The sequence below is a fragment of the Microcaecilia unicolor genome, chromosome 3, assembly GCF_901765095.1.
Source record: "Microcaecilia unicolor chromosome 3, aMicUni1.1, whole genome shotgun sequence".
Lineage (NCBI taxonomy): Eukaryota > Metazoa > Chordata > Amphibia > Gymnophiona > Siphonopidae > Microcaecilia > Microcaecilia unicolor.
Window position 1 is genome coordinate 218,984,374 of NC_044033.1, and position 20,186 is coordinate 219,004,559.

At 43.9% G+C, this 20,186-nt stretch overlaps 1 protein-coding gene across 6 annotated transcripts in view; it reads left to right on the top strand.

The window, feature by feature from the left end:
• Positions 1-20,186, top strand: part of LOC115466322 (CD209 antigen-like protein B) — a 351,731-nt gene that overhangs the window by 78,110 nt on the left and 253,435 nt on the right. For 2 of the 6 annotated variants that reach the window (XM_030197492.1, XM_030197493.1), the window contains exons 3-9: positions 265-390; positions 10,232-10,294; positions 10,770-10,850; positions 14,574-14,636; positions 15,956-16,036; positions 18,507-18,569; positions 19,885-19,965. In XM_030197492.1, the coding sequence (XP_030053352.1) occupies positions 265-390; positions 10,232-10,294; positions 10,770-10,850; positions 14,574-14,636; positions 15,956-16,036; positions 18,507-18,569; positions 19,885-19,965 (558 nt within the window). The remainder of the gene's footprint in view (positions 1-264; positions 391-10,231; positions 10,295-10,769; positions 10,851-14,573; positions 14,637-15,955; positions 16,037-18,506; positions 18,570-19,884; positions 19,966-20,186) is intronic. The other 4 variants (XM_030197496.1, XM_030197497.1, XM_030197494.1 and 1 more) reach the window with 4 other exon arrangements.

The window sequence follows — 20,186 nt, forward strand, 5'->3', positions numbered from 1 at the left end:
TGTCTTGTCAGTGATTGAGCCAGTCTTCATCAGCCCTGATCAGGGAATGGCTCGTGCATTGATAGCAAAGGGGGAAAAAAGGCGGTAGCTTACCGCAGTGGTGTGTGCTTTTTTTTTTGTCAGTGCACATTTTTGAACACTACAGACATGTCCATGTCATAGTTTACTGCATCAAGATGCACAGTACTAATGCATGCTTTATTACAGGAGCTTGTCTGTGTTTTCCTGACTCTGTGTGATATGTATTGCTACCTCTCTTTCCAGCTCTCGACATTTATGAGGTTCCTATGGAGAAGGGCAGGGACAAGAAGCCCATTGCTTTATTTTGTGTTCTACTGATAATTTCTCTGCTACTGTTGCTAATCCTGATCATCGTGTCTTTTGTGAAGTGTAAGTATTACCAGCAGCAAAATTAGCCCCCCTATTCCCCCCCACACACAACTTTCATTGCAATATAAATACATTTTAAAGCTCCCACAAATGGAACCCAGTGTGATTTTGACTGCAGAGGTAAACTAGAAGAGGAAGAAATGGCTGCTAAGACATGCTGCTCACCAGTTGGATAGCTAGGTGGGGTGTCAGGGGAGCAACTGCTCCCCCAAATGGACTTTGAACAGCACCAGTGCCTGTTTTTCAGGCAGTCGTCATACCTACGCAATGCGTGCGTGTGACTCTCCACTCCCCCTGGTGTCACAACCTGGCTATGTTTCTGCTGCTCACCAGTTCCTCCTGGTGGCTGGAAGAAAATGGAACTTGATATACTGCCTTTCTGATGTTTTTTTTGCAACTACATTCAAAGCGGTTTACATAATATATACAGGTACTTATTTGTACCTGGGGCAATGAAGGGTTAAGTGACTTGCTCAGAGTCACAAGGAACTACAGTGGGACCTGAACCCAGTTCCCCAGGTTCTCAGCCCACTGCGCTAACCATTAGGCTACTCCTCCACTAGCAGCATGTAGAATCTCAAATAGAAGCAACATTCCATGAACTGAAAAAGGCAAGGACAAATCAAACTCGGGTACACATATAAAGTATCACATAACAAATAAATGAGTTTATCTTGTTGGGCAGACTGGATGGACCGTACAGGTCTTTATCTGCCGTCATTTACTATGTTACTATGTTAAGAATGTCAAATAGGGAAAGGGAAATGGGATTTGATATACTTCCTATTTGTGGTTTTTACAACTACATTCCAAGCAGTTTACATAGTATATACAGGTACTTATTTGTGTCTTGGGCAATGGAGGGTTAAGTCACTTGCCCAGAGTCACAAGGAGCTGCAGTGGGAATTGAAGCTAGTTCCCCAGGATCATAGTCTACTGCACTAACCACTAGGCTACTCCTCCACTAGCAACATTCCACGTAGAATCTCAAATAGTAGCAACAGAATCTCAACTAGTAGTAACATTCCATTGCACTAACCACTAGGCTACTCCTAGTAACATTCAAATAGTAGCAGCAGAATCTCAAATAGTAGCAACATTCCATATAGAATCTCAATTAGGAAAAGGGGGAAATGGGACTTAACAGACTGTCTTTCTGTGGTTTTTGCAACTACATTCACAGCAGTTTACATAGTATATAAAGGTACTTATTTGTACCTGGGGCAATGAAGGGTTAAGTGACTTGCCTAGAGTCACAAGGAGCAGCAGTGGGATTTGAACCAGGCACCCCTAAATATCATGATATACATGTTACTGATGTTCTGTATTGCTTTGTAATTGTAAAACATTACTGTAATTTCTCCTAACTATAAACTGTAAGCCACATTGAACTGAGATTTGTTTTTGGATAATTGTAGAATATAATAATGAATGAATAAGTAAATGAAGCCCAGTACTCTGGTCACAAAGCTACTCCTGCACTCCACATTGGATTTACCAGGGCACAAATCTTATCTTGGGAACCACTGAATTACAATTCTGCGAGGGCCCCTCCTTAACAGTTGGGTCCTAGGCATGTATTTATTTTGCATATGCCTTAATCCTGCCCTGGCTGCCTGGATGGTGGGAAGAAATGGCTTCTCCATAGCTGCACAATATTCTAAAAAAAAAAAGATTGCAAAATTCTGCACAATATATTTGTAAATAGTTTGAGCAGAATTCCCCCATCATGGAGAATAGTGAAGGAAAGAAACATACTATATCCATTAGTGCACCTTAGAAAAAGGGACCCTTAGAGGGGCATTTTTGAAAGAAATGTACATTGCGATTTGGACGTCTTTGTACAACATCCAAATGCAGGGGCAGGGAAACCCGTATTTTAAAAAAAAGATGGACGTCCATCTTTTGTTTCGAAAATACCATCAGAGACGTCCAAATCCTTAAATTTGGACGTCCCTAGATTTGGAAATCCCTAGACATGGACAGCTTTGACTTTCAGTGATTTTTAAAACCAAAGACGTCCATGTTAAAAATATCCAAATGCAAGTCGTTTGGTCGTGGGAGGAGCCAGCATTTGTAGTGCACTGGTCCCCCTGACATGCCAGGACACCAACTGGGCACCCTAGTGGGCACTGCAGTGGACTTCATAAAATGCTCCCAGGTACATAGGTCCCTTACCTTGTGTGCTGAGCCCCCCAAAACCCACTACCCACAACTGTACACCACTACCATAGCACTTACGGGTGAAGGGAGACACCTATATATGGGTACAGTGGGCTTGTGGTGGGTTTTGGAGGGCTTGCTGTTTCCTCCACAAATGTAAGAGGTGGGGGGGGGGGGGTATGGGCCTGGGTCCGTCTGTCTGAAGTGCACTGCAGTACCCACTAAAACTGCTCCTGGGACCTGCATGTGCTGTCATGGACCTGAGTATGACATCTGAGGCTGGCATGAAATATTTTTAAGGATATTTTTTGAGGGTGGGAGGGGGTTAGTGACCACTGGGGGAGTAACAGGAGGTCATCCCCGATTCTCTCCAGTGGTCATTTGGTCATTTCAGGCACCTTTTTGTGCCTTATTCAATAAAAAAACACGTCCGGGTAAAAACGTCCAAGTGTTTGTCAGGAACGTCCTTGCTTTTTTCGATTATGGGTCAAAGACGTCCAAGTGTTAGGCACGCCCAAGTCCCGCCTTTGTTACGCCTCCAACACACACCCTTAAAATTTGGACGTCCTTGCGATGGACTGCTGTTGGAGACGTCCAAAGTCGGGTTTCAATTATACCAATTTGGATATTTCTGTGAGAAGGACGTCCAGATTCCGATTTGTGTCGAAACATAGACGTCCTTCTCTTTTGAAAATGAGCCCGTTAGTGTCTTCTTCTTTCCTGTAGGTTCATCTCCCCCCCCCCCCCTTTTTCCATTTTCACGTGTTCTTCTCCATCATTTCCTCCAGTCCTTCAGGTCCTTCTTATTTCCTTGGATCATGTTATAAGGGGAAAATTAGTAATCGTAGACCAGAGGTACAGGAACACAATGAGAGTGTGCTGTCTGACCCTGTCCCCATGATATATGCATGAAGCTACTCAGGCCCCGGTGCAGTAGTAAGCTGTGTTATTCTTTAGTTCAGTGGTATCCTCCTGAATTTTCTGTACAAATTTTATTCTCATGAGGTAGTAAGAAATTTTAACATGGGAAAAACAGTGCACTTGGTATGCAAAAAGCATACGAAGAACTGAATAAAATATTGCTGCTGAATCTCTACACCAGCTCAGAGCTGAAGTAAAGATGCAGCAAGAAAGCAGAATGGTGACCTGAAGTGAACTGTAGCACTTCATTTCAGATTACCAGAGATCCCTGGTGACCTAGATGGGCACCAGAACCACCCACCCACTCTGCCATCCATCCAAAGCAATCCCTCCTATATCCCTTTCCACTGACCTCTAAAAGTTGGAAAGCAAGAGTTATACCAACTTGCTCCTGCCTTTGGCACCCATAGGCGCCCGGTATAAGAGGCTTGGGGAGGCTAAGCCACCCCAGCTGCAAGCCAACCCGATGAGCCTCCACTGCCTCCCCGGTATCCGGAGCACGGTCCCCAACCTGACCTCACCTGGATCCAGGGCCGGTCCGACACGGTAAGCATGGCAGGGAGCACCAACCTCTGGAGGGCGCCGCCGCGCCATGCTTACCGCCACTTATCTGCCCGCCCTGGCGCCCTCTTCTCCCCCCAAGGATCCTTTTTCTTTTATTTTAAATTTACCTAACCTCCGTCCGAGTCCGACCGCATGGGCAGCAGCGTCACTGAAAGCGCTCCCCTCCCGAGTTCCGACGTCCCTAGCAGAAGCTTCCTGATTTGTTCATTCTCAGTATCCCGCGAGAATGAACGAATCAGGAAGTTTCTGCTAGAGACGTCGGGACTCGGGAGGGGAGCGCTTTCAGTGACACTGCTGCCCATGTGGTCGGACTCGGAGGTCAGTTAAATTAAAATAAAATAAAAAGGATCCTTGGGGGGGAGAAGAGGGCGCCAGGGCAGGCAGGCAGGCAGTTGGACATGGGAGCGGGAGGGCAAGGGAGAGAGGACCATCTGGACATGGATGGCAGGGCTCAGGGAGAGAGGGGAATTGCTGGATAGGGATGAATGGAGGGGGCAGGGGACAGAGGAGCATGGATGGGAGGGCAGGGCTCAGGTAGAGAGGGGAATTGCTTTATAGGGATGAATGGAGGGGGCAGGGGACAGAGGAGCATGGGAGGGCAGGGCTCAGGGAGAGAGGGGAATTGCTGGATAGGGATGAATGGAGGGGGCAGGGGACAGAAGAGCATGTATGTAGGGCAGGGCTCAGGGAGAGAGGGGAATTGCTTAATAGGGATGAATGGAGGAGGCAGGGGATGGAGGAGCATGGATGGGAGGGCAGGGCTCAGGGAGAGAGGGGAATTGCTGGATAGGGATGAATGGAGGGGCAGGGGACAGAGGAGCATAGATGGATATGGATGGGAGGACAGGGCTCAGGGAGAGAGGAGAAATTGCTGGACATAGAGGGGAGGGAAGAGAGATGTGTGTTGTCAGACAGTTATGGATGTAAGCTCTGCCCCTGGCCCCACCCCTAACCCCACCCCCTATAGCCTCCCCAAACAGTTGGGCCACCGACTGCCTATGTTGGCACCAATATCTTCTATTGCAGTGACAGCCAGGTAAGAACACAGCTGCTCAGAGACCTGATCCCTGGAAGGTGGCTCTAGCTTGTTATCTTCTTTTGCTGCAGTTGGAGATATAGTTCTGATTGTCCCATTGATTTTCCTAATATGTTCTGGATAAAAATCTATATATACAATGGGTAAAACAAAGATTAGATCTGACTTTTCAGTCAACCTGGGGAGTGCTCACAATTCTAATTCTGTTCCCATGACCCTGTAGTGCTGATTCCAAATGGAAGAAACAAAGACCATAAATTCCACAGTTCATCTGTTATTGTATATTTCAAAACTTGAACTAGAGAAAAGTCTCCCTCTGAAAACTGGTCATGCCTGGCCCATGTCTTCCTAAGAGATGCATTTGGCCCCTCAGCAGTTACATAAGTACATATGTTTTGCCTTACTGGGACAGACCGAAGGTCCATCAAGCCCAGCATCCTGTTTCCAACAGTGACCAATCCAGGTCTCAAGTACCTGGCAACATCCCAGAACAGTACAATATATCTTATGCTGCTTATCCTAGAAATAAGCAGTGGATTTTCCCCAAGTCCATTTTAATAAAGGTCTAAGGACTTTTCCTTTAGGAAGTCATCCAAACCTTTTTAAAACCCTGCTTAGCTAACTGCTTTTACTACATTCTCTGGCAATCAATTCCAGAGTTTAATTACATGTTGTATGAAGAAATATTTTCTCCAATTTGTTTTAAATTTACTACTTTGTAGCTTCATTGTGTGCCCCCTAGTCCTAGTATTTTTGGAAAGAGTAAACAAGATTATTCACATCTACCCATTCTACTCATAGTTTTATAGATCTCTATCATATCTCCCCTCAGCCGTCTTTTCTCCAAGCTGAAGAGCTCTAATCACTTTAGCCTTTCTTCATAGGAAAGTTGTCCCATCCCCTTTATCATTTTCGTCGCCCTTCTCTGTACCTTGTCTAATTCCACTATATCATTTTTTTATTACTAGCTCTACCCGGCCACGCGTTGCTGTGGCTCAGTCTGGTTAAATGAAAAAGAAAGAAAGGAGGAAGCGCACGTTTCTAATATGTTTAATTTCACAATGCTTGTGGGTATACAATATTTTTTGTTGTTCCATTGTGTGTGCAGAGATAGAGATTGTCTGGTTTGCCAACTGTAGGTCATGCAACATATAATTGTATATGTGAGAAGCAATCCGTGTGTAGATGTAAACGGGTGAATTGTAAAGATTGGCCCTGAGCTTTGTTGATGGTGATTGCAAACACCAATCAAATTGGGAATTGCAATCTGTTAAATTGAAATGGCATATGGAATCATACGAATGCGAGGAATGAGGACATGTTCACCTTTGAAAGATCCTGTCAAGATTGTTGCTTGTACGACATTGTTCATTAATTTTTTTACTGCAAGCCGCATGCGGTTGCAAAGCTTTGGCTGGGTGAGCTTTTGCAACATGATAATTAGCACGCCGATTTTCAATTGCAGTACATGCGGTGGCATCCCTGGCAGCTCGAGTGAATTGAAAAAGTCTGTTGGATAATTAAGCGCTTCATCTGTTTCTAGAACAGTGTTGACGGACTTGTATGTGAGTGGCTCGCTTTGAATGTTAGACTGAATAATATTGTTCAGTTCGTAGACGTCTTTGTTCTTGGCCGCAAGAATCGCTCGTTCACTCAGCGAATCATGATTCTTATAATTAGTTTGAATATTGGGAAATACTTTTTCAACCAATTGTTCTTTTGAGGTCACTAAATTGCAGAAGTTATGAGGCAATGAAATTCGTCCTGAGGTCAGATCAACCGGCACCTTTCTGTTCTCAATTTTCAGCAATTGATGTGAGAATATCTGAGCTGATTGATCATTTTGCAGCTGGACACGCATATTTGTAGTTAAGTTTAACGTCTTTACGTGTTGCCACAAAGTAGAGTATTTTAGGCAAGCATTTATTTCGTCTGCTGGTGTCGATCGAGGAACTACAGGTAATGTTTGCCTGAAATCTCCTGCAAGCAATATTAATGTGTTCCCAAATGGTCTGATGTTTCCACGCAAATCTTGCAATGATCGATCAAGAGCCTCGAGCGATGTTTTTCGCTGTGCTGTTTCCTCGGCATGTATTTGAACCATTCTTTGTCTGTTTTGCTCGTTCGCTGATGCCCGTTCTTCCTCAGTTTGATTTGCAATTGTAGGTATATAAAAATACGCGCGTATTCGAATGCAACATTGTGTCGAAATTTCAAAGCAATCGATGAAGAACTTTCGGAGATTTAAGCCACTCTCAGCCTGTCACGTTGATTCTGTTGAAAACGAAGCAGATCTGAAGCTGCAGAACGCGATCGCCGTGCTTGCAACCGTGCATCGTCAAATCTGGCTGCACGTCGCTCTGTTGCTTCCTCGGCACATATTTGAGCCATTCTTTGTGTGTTTCGCTCGTTCGCTGATGGCTGTTCTTCCTCAGTTTGATTTGCAATTACTCGTCGCACTGCTTCCGCTCTGCGAGTACGACAGCTGTGACATCTATATAATAGTAGGTATATAAAAACACGCGCGTAATTTCAAAGCAATCGGTGAAGAACTTTCGGAGATTTAAGCCACTCTCAGCCTGTCGCATTGATTCTGTTGAGAACGAAGCAGATCTGAAGCTGCAGAACGCGATCGCCATGCTCGCAACCGTGCATCGTCAAGTCTGGCTGCACATCGCTCTGCTGCTTCCTCGGCACGTATTTGAGCCATTCTTTGTGTGTTTCGCTCGTTCGCTGATGGCCGTTCTTCCTCAGTTTGATTTGCAATTACTCGTCGCACTGCTTCTGGTCCGTGAGTACGACAGCTGTGACATCTATATAATAGTAGGTATATGAAAACATGCGCGTATTCGAATGCAACGTTGTGTCCAAATTTGAAAGCAATCGGTGAAGAACTTTCGGAGATTTAAGATTTTGAACAAACGAACATTTACATTTTTATTTATATAGATTATTATTATTTGTCACTTTTGTATCCCACATTTTCCCACCTATTTGCAGGCTCAACGTGGCTTACATAGTGCCGTAATGGCATTCGCCATCTCCGGTAAAGAACAAATACAAAGTGATGCTGTGGTCAAATAAGGTTATTATTATTATTGTTACATTTGTACCCCACATTTTCCCACCTACTGTATTTGCAGGCTCAATGTGGCTTACAGAGTGTTGTTATGACAGAGTCATAACAGGATATTGGATACAATCAAAAGTAAGCAGAAGATGGATGAGGAGTTAGAGAAGATGGTGTTAGAATAGGATAGTTCAGGAGGTGATTTGTGTCTTTAAGGGGTCTTTTTGTAGGCTCTATTAAAGAGATGTGTCTTCAGAGATTTGCGAAAGTTGCTTAGATTGTCCATAGTTTTTAGGGCTGGGGGTAACCCGTTCCATATCTGTGTACTTCTGTAGGAGAAGGTAGTGGCGTATGCCTGCTTCTATTTAAGTCCTTTACAACTGGGGAAGTTCAGATTGAGGAATTTGCGGGCTGATCTCTTGGCATTTCTGGGCGGTAAGTCCACAAGGTGAAACATGTACAGTGGGGCATCTGCGTGAATGATCTTGTGTACGATCGTGCAGATCTTGAATTCAATACGTTCCTTGAGTGGAAGCCAGTGGAGTTTTTGTCTTAAAGGTTGCGCACTCTCGTATTTGGTCTTTCCAAATATGAGTCTGGCTGCGGTATTCTGGGCTGTTTGGAGCTTCTTAATAGTCTGTTCTTTGCAGCCAGCATACAGAGTGTTACAGTAATCCAAGTGACTAATTACCATAGATTGTACCAAGGTACGAAAAATGTTTCTCGGGAAGAAAGGCTTAACTCTTTTGAGTTTCCACATCAAGTAGAACATCTTTTTTGTCGTGTTCTTCTCGTGGGTATCGAGAGTGAGGTTTTGGTCAATGGTAACTCCAAGAATCTTCAGGTTTTCTGATATAGGAAGGGTGCAGTATGGTGTGGTTATAGAGGAGTAATCGTTTGTGTTGTATTGGGAGGTGAGTACTAGGCATTGAGTTTTTTCTGCCTTGAGTTTTAGCTGGAATGAATCTGCCCAGCTGTGCATGGTTCTGAAGCTTTGGTTGATCTTGTTGGTGATTTCGTTAAGATTGTGTTTGAACGGGATGTAGATCGTGACATCGTCTGCATATATGTAAGGGTTAAGGTTTTGATTGGCTAGAAGTTTGGCTAGAGGTATCATCATTAGGTTGAAGATGGTTGGTGAAAGGGGGAAACCTTGAGGAACTCCGCATTCTGGTATCCATGGAGGTGATCTTTCGGCGTTTATTATAACTTGGTAGGATCTGGTGGTGAGGAATCCCTCGAACCACTTAAGGACTGGGCCTCCGACTCCGAAGTATTCTAGTATATGAAGTAATATTTCGTGATCAACCATGTCGAAGGCGCTTGACATGTAGTACGAGTATGTTCTTCCCAGTAGCAATTGTTTTTTTGAATGAGTTCATTGCCGCCACTAGTAAAGTTTCGGTGCTGTGATTTGATCGAAATCCTGATTGTGACTCATGTAGAATTGAGTGTTTAGTTAGGTAATCATTGAATTGTTTCGTGACTATGCCCTCCATTATTTTGGTTATGAGTGGAATAGATGCAACTGGTCGATAGTTAGGTCCATTGTGCTTTTCTTAGCGTCTTTTTGCAGAGGGGTGAGTAGGATATTTCCTTTGTTAGTGGGGAATAAACCGTTTAGGAGTCTGTGGTTTATTTGGTCCATCAAGTCTTTCTTGAATTGTTTGGGGGCGGCTCTTATTAGGCTAACAGGGCAAATGTCTAGTTTGCATTGAGACTTGCTATATTTTTTTAAGCCATTGTTCATGTTCATTGTTCATGTGTTATAGACACATTGGGAGAATCGTAGATAGGAAGAGTTATGCAATGTCCATTACAAGCTTTGGTTTCGTTGTGTAACAGGGTTTGGGCACTTAAGTAGGATTGGCAGGTTGGTTTTTAATGATTTCCGGAAGTGGTGGTTGAACGTTGTTTTCACGGCTTTTGGTAATGCATTCCACAATTGTGTGCTTATGTAGGAGAAGCTGGATGCATAAGTTGATTTGATTTGAGATTTGAGATGTGGTGACCAGTATAGAATGCAATATTCAGATATATTTTGTAAAATAACCTCTAATGGTGTTTTCTTCCCTTTTTTGTTTTAGTGTCCAAGGTTACAGAAGACGTGAAGATACTACACTCAAAGTACTCAGACAGTATCAGCAATGGTAAGAAATGGAGCAGAAATGGTCCATGTGATGTGCTTAGATCAGACCTGAGCAGGGACGGACTGACCATACAGGCAACAGCGTAGTGCCCGAGAGCCCAGAGGCTCTCCTCCCCCCCCAGCAATCTACAGCCCCCCCCCCCCCCAGACTCATGTTAAAGAGCCCTGGTGGTCTAGTGGCCTCTGCGGGGGCAGGAAAGATCCCCATTCTTTTCTTCCCGCTGTCACTACTCTGCCCGGCACTGCTGCATTTTTAAAATAGTGGCTAAGACTTCTCTGCAGCAGTCTTGCAAGACTGCCAAGGCTCCCAAGGCTACCGCAGGAAGTCTAATTAGTTTACTTGTGGATCTGGGATCCACACCAAAATTTGGGCAACCTATGCAGGATCTGGGGAATTCCGCTTTGAAAGATAGGGTCACCATATTTGATTTCCAGTCCTGCTTAGAGTAAGTACTGAAGTGCATTTGTGTTTACAGTGTCTTTGGAGTTGACTGAAGTGAAGCAAACTGATCTATCCAGGATCAACGAGATGTTTGCAGAACTGCAGAAAACCCTAGGTACAATACTGCAAAATAGAATTTATTTTTATAAGAGTTCAGTTTGCACTGTTTCAATGCCAAGTCCACGCTCTGTGGTAAATTCTATAAATGGTGCCTAATAAATCAGTACTGAAAAACACCCTGCTTAAGCAGTATTCTATAAGCCAAGCCTAGGTGTGGCTTATAGAATATCCGCGTAAGTGGACAGTCGCACGTAAAATTAGGCACGGCCATTTGCATTAACGAAAATGTGTAAATGTACTCATGGAGCATCATTATTCTGTAATTATGCATGTAACTTGAAGCCAGGCCCCTGTTCCCCCTTGAAACACCCATGGCCCTCCCATTTCAGTGACCCCTTTTTGGAAAATGCGTAAATTTTAGGCATGGATCCTGCGCCTAACTTTACGCAAGTTGGTCCCAATTAAATCTGATTAGTGCCAATAATTACTTGTTAAAAAGCCATTTATGGGCACTAATTGACTTGTTATTTAATTAAATTGCATGTGCAAATTGGGAACACGCCTAAATTTGACACTTTTGACGTAGCATCCAGGATCTCTGCTCAAAGTATAGCAATGTGCAGACTCTCATGTCTGTGTGTTTCTGACTTGGAACATTCTGTTCAGCAGAGGTTGATGGATGCCCCATGCCAGGGCAATAATCCTTTTGGAGAGACGGTTGAGGAGGTCGCAGACCAAACTAAAAAAAAACACACACGATACCATCTCTTCTCTCTCCCACCGGACGCCTTCTGCATCAGCCTCCTCAGCTAGGAGGAGTTTTGGCAAGTCAAGGAGGAATTCCTATTACTATCTTAGACCTAGGTACAAGCTTTCAGCTCGTCAGCCTACTCAGGCTCAACCCTAGTGTGCTCGTTCACGTCAACAGCGTGCACCAAAGGTCCCCACTGCTCCCCAGGCAAAGCAAGGGATGAGCTTTTGACTATTGTCAAACCTGTGATGCGTGCCAAAGAGTGGGCAAGACCCAAGATCACCCCCGAGCTCCCCTTCAACCTTTACCCATTATCAGTGAGCCCTTTGAGAGAATAGCTGTGGATATAGTGGGGCCTCTAGCTGTCCCTAGCCGGACTGGGAAAAGATATATACTGACAGTGCTGGACTTTGCTACCAGATATCCTGAAGCGGTAGCCTTATCCTCCATAGAATCAGAGAAAATTGCCACTGCCCTGCTAGAAATATTTTCCCAGGTAGGATATCCACGAGAAATACTCTCAGACCAAGGGACACAGTTTATGTCTGAGCTGATCCAGCATCTGTGGGCACACTACTACTACTACTACTTAGCATTTCTATAGCGCTGCCAGGGTTACACACTGTGGAGTAAAATCTGTATGTACCACACCATATCACCCTGAAACTAATGAGTTAGTGGAAAGATTTAATGGGACATTAAAGTATATGTTAAAGACTTTCGTAGAATCAGGAGACCATGACTGGGAAAAATATTTACCCTACCTACTGTTTGCATACAGAGAAATACCTCAGGAGTCCACTGGGTTCTCCCCATTTGAGCTATTGAAGGGTTAGAGTGCCCCTTGACCTAATAAGAGAACATTGGGAGGGAAAAGCTGATACCTCTGACACACCTGTAATTGAATATGTAGTTAATATGCGACAGAGATTAGAAGACCTTGTGGGCTTTGTCAGAGATAACTTGCAAGCAGCCCAAAACAAGCAAAAGACCTAATATGATCATAAGGCCTGAAGCAGAGTTTCATGAGGGCCAGCAGGTACTTGTTTTAGTCCCAGTATGTCAGAATAAACTTCAGGCTAACTGGGTGGGACCTTACAAGGTCATAAGGCACCTAAATGATACAAACTATGTTATATCTATGGACTCTCATGACAGAAAGCAGTGTTCCTTTCATGTAAATATGTTAAAGGCCTTTGCAGATCACACAGCCTTGGTGTTAGCTGTGTGCACCCTACCAGAGGAGTGTCAGGATAGTGAACCAATACCTGAACTCTTAGCAGAGACATTACCAGAGGGATCTGACACTGAAGAGAGATTATTTAAATGTACAGACTGTGAAAAAAACGTCAGTCAAAAGGGAAAACTAGAAGAACAACAGGAAACACGTATAGAAGAGACACATTTTACATGCTCTAAGTATGAGAAAGATTTCAGTAGGAAGAAAGAGCTTATGCAGTACCTGAAAAATAATAAACTGTAATGTGTACAAGAATAGAATATGGGAAAAGCTGTATCAATAAAGCAAACATTACAGAATAACAGAAAAACACTGATAATAGAGTATCTTCATGTCCTGGTCATGACTGTAGCTTCTACCAGGAAGAAAGCTCCACAAAAAATGCAAAATTGCACCCAGGAGAGAGATAAGTTTAAAGTACGGAGTGCAAGAAAAGTTTCAGTTGCTGGAAATTATTGTCAAAGCAGCATAGAATCCATTCAGGAATGAAACCGTTTACATGCCCTGAATGTAGGAAAAGCTTTATTCATAAATCACAGCTAACAAAGCACCAGAGAATCTACTCAAGAGTAAAACCATTTACATGTGCTGAGCATGGTAAAAGCTTCTGTTAGAAGATACTCCTTATTATTCACAAAATGAAGCATACAGGATTAAAATTGTTAGCACATACTGAGTGTTGTAAAAGCTTCTGTTATAAGCACCAGAAGGGCAGTGAACATGGTAACATTGATGACCTGTCTAGAAAGGAAGAGCCAGAACCACCCTGATACTGGACTATCGAGACCTGATCAGTGGTCTGTAGAGGCCGCAGTCTGGGGTCTCTCTCTTGAGGAGGAATGTGTGACAGAACAGTGTGTTTTAAGCCTGTAAAATGTATTGGGTATTTCCTGAAGTGTATTTCTTTAGTTTAGCCAGCAGGTGGTGCATGTTTATGTTTTGAATCTGCTGCAGAACCAAGGCTGTTTTCTTTGTTTAAGCCTTTTGGAAAGGCAGTCTGCAGTATATTTTCAAAATTGTTGTTCAGGGCTCTGATCGGCACAGGAGCTCAATTTCATTTGGAGTGTACTGGCTTGTTCTAGTCTTAGCCAGGGAGAAAAGAGAGACAGATCTCTTTGCTGAGCCCTGTGATCAGTTATATTTGATAATCTGTGAGCAGCATATTGCCTGATCTCGCCAGGTACTTTTTAGAAAGTAAACAAATGTTTAGTTAGTGTTATAATTGATCCATATTTCAGTTACTTGTTACTGTTTGCACCTTTTTTGTTCATTGTTCTAATTTTTTATGGCAATAAACGCTATTAGTTTGTTGCCTCCACCTGTCCGGAATAATAAAGAATCCTGGTGGATTGTGTGTTGGGTCTGTGAGTGCTTTCTGGGAACTGTGGGATCACTGAGAGTGTGGCCCCAGTAACCTAGAAATCACTGGGGATAATTTGAGAGCGGGAGACTCGCCCATAGGTGGTTGTGACCCAGTCGGTGGAAGGAGGGTGCTAGTGTGGAGCACAAGCGGCACATACAGGTGGACCTGACCTGTTTTGTGGATAGACCCTCTAAGTGGCCGCGGGGTAACCCCAGGTGGGTGGCTAGACATTTCGTGACAATCAAAAATGCCACAGTTCATCTGCTGTTGTGTGCTTCAAAACCTGAGCTAGAGAAAAGTCTGCCTCTGAAAACTGGCCATGCCTTGCCCATGTCTACCTAAGAGATGCATTTGGCTCCCCAGGAATTCAGATATGTTTTGTAAAATAACCTCTAATGGTGTTTTCTTCCCTTTTCTGTTTTAGTCTCCAAGGTTACAGAAGACATGAAAATGCTACACTCAGAGTACTCAGATAGTATCAGAAATGGTGAGAAATGGAACAGAAATGGTCCATTTGATGTGCTTAGATCAGACCTCAAAAGGGGCAGACTGACCATACGGGCAACCAGGCAGTGCCCGAGGTCCCAGAGGCTCCCCCCCCCCAATTCATTCTTAAAGGGCCATGGTGGTGTAGTGGCCTCTTCGGGGGCAGGAAAGATCCGCACCCTTTCCTGTCCGCTGCCACTATTCTGCCCGGCACCGCTGCATTTTCAAAATTGCTGCTGAGACTTCCCTATGGCAGTCTCGCAAGATTGCCGATACCCGCGAGGCTACAGCAGGAAGTCTCAGCAACCATTTTGGAAACACAGCAGCGTTGGGCAGAGCAGCAGCAGTGGGCAGGAAAGAGTAGGGATCTTTCTTGTCCCCAAAGAAGCACAGGATCCTTCAAGGTAGGACCTGGGAGGGCACACTAGTGTGTGTGTGTGTGGGGGGGGGGGGGGGGGGGGAGAACAGTGTGCAGATGGGGTGGGTGCAGGTAGTACCCGAGCGGGAGCCCTATGACCCTTACTGCACAGGGGCCCAGAGCACTGTCAGTCCACTCCTGAACCTGAGGGTTGTCAGCTAATCTTCCAATCCTGCAAAAAACAGAAGATAGGGAAAATTCACTCTCTGGATTTCCAGTTTAATCTCAACAGATTTGGCAGGTTTTTCATATAAAATGTAATATATAAGCTACATTAACTGATATTATAGCACTGGGAAACATGTAGGCATCACCCCAAGAGAATCCATGAGGAGGGACTCACACACATACACACTGCACACAAGTCACCCAGAATAAATCACAATATAGAGACACACGGAAAGATCTCATCTGGAGGGTGACACAAAGGAAGATAACCAAGGAGTCCTAGAAAGGGCCATTTTCCCAGGGAGACAGGCAGTCTGGAAATATCCAGCCTTTTCCTATTTAACAATCACACTTCTTGTACCTAACTTCGGGCATAAGCATCTTACATCTGCCAAAAGCTGGTGTAAGTGCTGAAACATAAATGATGGCAGTTAGACGCACAAAAGCAAGTTTTCTGTAACATCACGCCTAATTTCTAGGAAAGACTCTGACCCATCCATGCCCCTCCCATGGCCACACCCCTTTTGGTGTTGTACACTATGAAATTTAGACACATGTTATAGAATAGAGAGTAGGACAGATGTGTGGCTAATTGACATTAGTTTACACGTGAATCTGAGAGCCACACTCAAATGCAGCATCTGGGGGTTTCCGCTTTATGCCAAAGGTAGGGTCACCATAATTGATTTCCACTCCTGCTTACAGTAAGTACTGAAGTGCATTTGTGTTTACAGTGTCTTTGGAGTTGACTGAAGTGAAGCAGACTGATCTATCCAGGATCAACAAGATGTTTGCAGAACTGCAGGAAACCCTAGGTACAATACTGCAAAATAGAATTTATCTTTATAAGAGTTCAGTTTGCACTATTTCAATGCCAAGTCCATGCTCTGTGGTAAATTCTATAAATGGTGAATAAGAAATCTGTACTGAAAAACACCCGCTTCAGTGGTATTCTATAAGCCACGCCTAAAGTTAAGTGTGGTTTATAGAATACATGCTTAAGAAGATAGTCACATGTAAACTTAGGCACGACCATTTGCACCAGTGAAAATGAGTGTAAATGTATGCATGGAGCACCATTATTCTGTAATTATGCATCTAACTCAAAGCCATGCCCTAAACACCCTTGACCGTCCCATTTCTGTGACCCCTTTTTGGAATGTGCATAAATTTTAGGCACATTGGTCCCAATTGAATCCAATTAGTGGCAATAATTACTTGTTAAAAAGCCAGTTATTGCAACTAATTGGTTTGATATTCAACTAAATTGCACATACAAATTGGGAACATGCCTAAATTTGCACTTACAATTTTTGGCGAACGTTACAGAATCAGGCAGTCTGTGCATAACTGTCAGACCTGTGAGTTCTTGTACCAAGTAGAGCGTTGCCGAGCCCGGTACTCAGACCAGGTTCTGCTTGGTGGCCAGACAACCCCAGGTTTCACCTGCGCTGACCGCTGTTCCCCAGAGGTTGAGCCCCTGTGTGCACCCTACCAGAGGAGTGTCAGGATAGTGAACCAATACCTGAACTCTTAGCAGAGACATTACCAGAGGGATCTGACACTGAAGAGAGATTATTTAAATGTACAGACTGTGAAAAAAAACGTCAGTCAAAAGGGAAAACTAGAAGAACAACAGGAAACACGTATAGAAGAGACACATTTTACATGCTCTAAGTATGAGAAAGATTTCAGTAGGAAGAAAGAGCTAATGCAGTACCTGAAAAATAATAAACTGTAATGTGTACAAGAATAGAATATGGGAAAAGCTGTATCAATAAAGCAAACATTACAGAATAACAGAAAAACACTGATAATAGAGTATCTTCATGTCCTGGTCATGACTGTAGCTTCTACCAGGAAGAAAGCTCCACAAAAAATGCAAAATTGCACCCAGGAGAGAGACAAGTTTAAAGTACGGAGTGCAAGAAAAGTTTCAGTTGCTGGAAATTATTGTCAAAGCAGCATAGAATCCATTCAGGAATGAAACCGTTTACATGCCCTGAATGTAGGAAAAGCTTTATTCATAAATCACAGCTAACAAAGCACCAGAGAATCTACACAAGAGTAAAACCATTTACATGTGCTGAGCATGGTAAAAGCTTCTGTTAGAAGATACTCCTTATTATTCACAAAATGAAGCATACAGGATTAAAATTGTTAGCACATACTGAGTGTTGTAAAAGCTTCTGTTATAAGCACCAGAAGGGCAGTGAACATGGTAACATTGATGACCTGTCTAGAAAGGAAGAGCCAGAACCACCCTGATACTGGACTATCGAGACCTGATCAGTGGTCTGTAGAGGCCGCAGTCTGGGGTCTCTCTCTTGAGGAGGAATGTGTGACAGAACAGTGTGTTTTAAGCCTGTAAAATGTATTGGGTATTTCCTGAAGTGTATTTCTTTAGTTTAGCCAGCAGGTGGTGCATGTTTATGTTTTGAATCTGCTGCAGAACCAAGGCTGTTTTCTTTGTTTAAGCCTTTTGGAAAGGCAGTCTGCAGTATATTTTCAAAATTGTTGTTCAGGGCTCTGATCGGCACAGGAGCTCAATTTCATTTGGAGTGTACTGGCTTGTTCTAGTCTTAGCCAGGGAGAAAAGAGAGACAGATCTCTTTGCTGAGCCCTGTGATCAGTTATATTTGATAATCTGTGAGCAGCATATTGCCTGATCTCGCCAGGTACTTTTTAGAAAGTAAACAAATGTTTAGTTAGTGTTATAATTGATCCATATTTCAGTTACTTGTTACTGTTTGCACCTTTTTTGTTCATTGTTCTAATTTTTTATGGCAATAAACGCTATTAGTTTGTTGCCTCCACCTGTCCGGAATAATAAAGAATCCTGGTGGATTGTGTGTTGGGTCTGTGAGTGCTTTCTGGGAACTGTGGGATCACTGAGAGTGTGGCCCCAGTAACCTAGAAATCACTGGGGATAATTTGAGAGCGGGAGACTCGCCCATAGGTGGTTGTGACCCAGTCGGTGGAAGGAGGGTGCTAGTGTGGAGCACAAGCGGCACATACAGGTGGACCTGACCTGTTTTGTGGATAGACCCTCTAAGTGGCCGCGGGGTAACCCCAGGTGGGTGGCTAGACATTTCGTGACAATCAAAAATGCCACAGTTCATCTGCTGTTGTGTGCTTCAAAACCTGAGCTAGAGAAAAGTCTGCCTCTGAAAACTGGCCATGCCTTGCCCATGTCTACCTAAGAGATGCATTTGGCTCCCCAGGAATTCAGATATGTTTTGTAAAATAACCTCTAATGGTGTTTTCTTCCCTTTTCTGTTTTAGTCTCCAAGGTTACAGAAGACATGAAGATGCTACACTCAGAGTACTCAGATAGTATCAGAAATGGTGAGAAATGGAACAGAAATGGTCCATTTGATGTGCTTAGATCAGACCTCAAAAGGGGCAGACTGACCATACGGGCAACCAGGCAGTGCCCGAGGTCCCAGAGGCTCCCCCCCCCCCAATTCATTCTTAAAGGGCCATGGTGGTGTAGTGGCCTCTTCGGGGGCAGGAAAGATCCGCACCCTTTCCTGTCCGCTGCCACTATTCTGCCCGGCACCGCTGCATTTTCAAAATTGCTGCTGAGACTTCCCTATGGCAGTCTCGCAAGATTGCCGATACCCGCGAGGCTACAGCAGGAAGTCTCAGCAACCATTTTGGAAACACAGCAGCGTTGGGCAGAGCAGCAGCAGTGGGCAGGAAAGAGTAGGGATCTTTCTTGTCCCCAAAGAAGCACAGGATCCTTCAAGGTAGGACCTGGGAGGGCACACTAGTGTGTGTGTGTGGGGGGGGGGGGGGGGGGAGAACAGTGTGCAGATGGGTGGGTGCAGGTAGTACCCGAGCGGGAGCCCTATGACCCTTACTGCACAGGGGCCCAGAGCACTGTCAGTCCACTCCTGAACCTGAGGGTTGTCAGCTAATCTTCCAATCCTGCAAAAAACAGAAGATAGGGAAAATTCACTCTCTTGATTTCCAGTTTAATCTCAACAGATTTGGCAGGTTTTTCATATAAAATGTAATATATAAGCTACATTAACTGATATTATAGCACTGGGAAACATGTAGGCATCACCCCAAGAGAATCCATGAGGAGGGACTCACACACATACACACTGCACACAAGTCACCCAGAATAAATCACAATATAGAGACACACGGAAAGATCTCATCTGGAGGGTGACACAAAGGAAGATAACCAAGGAGTCCTAGAAAGGGCCATTTTCCCAGGGAGACAGGCAGTCTGGAAATATCCAGCCTTTTCCTATTTAACAATCACACTTCTTGTACCTAACTTCGGGCATAAGCATCTTACATCTGCCAAAAGCTGGTGTAAGTGCTGAAACATAAATGATGGCAGTTAGACGCACAAAAGCAAGTTTTCTGTAACATCACGCCTAATTTCTAGGAAAGACTCTGACCCATCCATGCCCCTCCCATGGCCACACCCCTTTTGGTGTTGTACACTATGAAATTTAGACACATGTTATAGAATAGAGAGTAGGACAGATGTGTGGCTAATTGACATTAGTTTACACATGAATCTGAGAGCCACACTCAAATGCAGCATCTGGGGGTTTCCGCTTTATGCCAAAGGTAGGGTCACCATAATTGATTTCCAGTCCTGCTTACAGTAAGTACTGAAGTGCATTTGTGTTTACAGTGTCTTTGGAGTTGACTGAAGTGAAGCAGACTGATCTATCCAGGATCAACAAGATGTTTGCAGAACTGCAGGAAACCCTAGGTACAATACTGCAAAATAGAATTTATCTTTATAAGAGTTCAGTTTGCACTATTTCAATGCCAAGTCCATGCTCTGTGGTAAATTCTATAAATGGTGAATAAGAAATCTGTACTGAAAAACACCCGCTTCAGTGGTATTCTATAAGCCACGCCTAAAGTTAAGTGTGGTTTATAGAATACATGCTTAAGAAGACAGTCACATGTAAACTTAGGCACAACCAT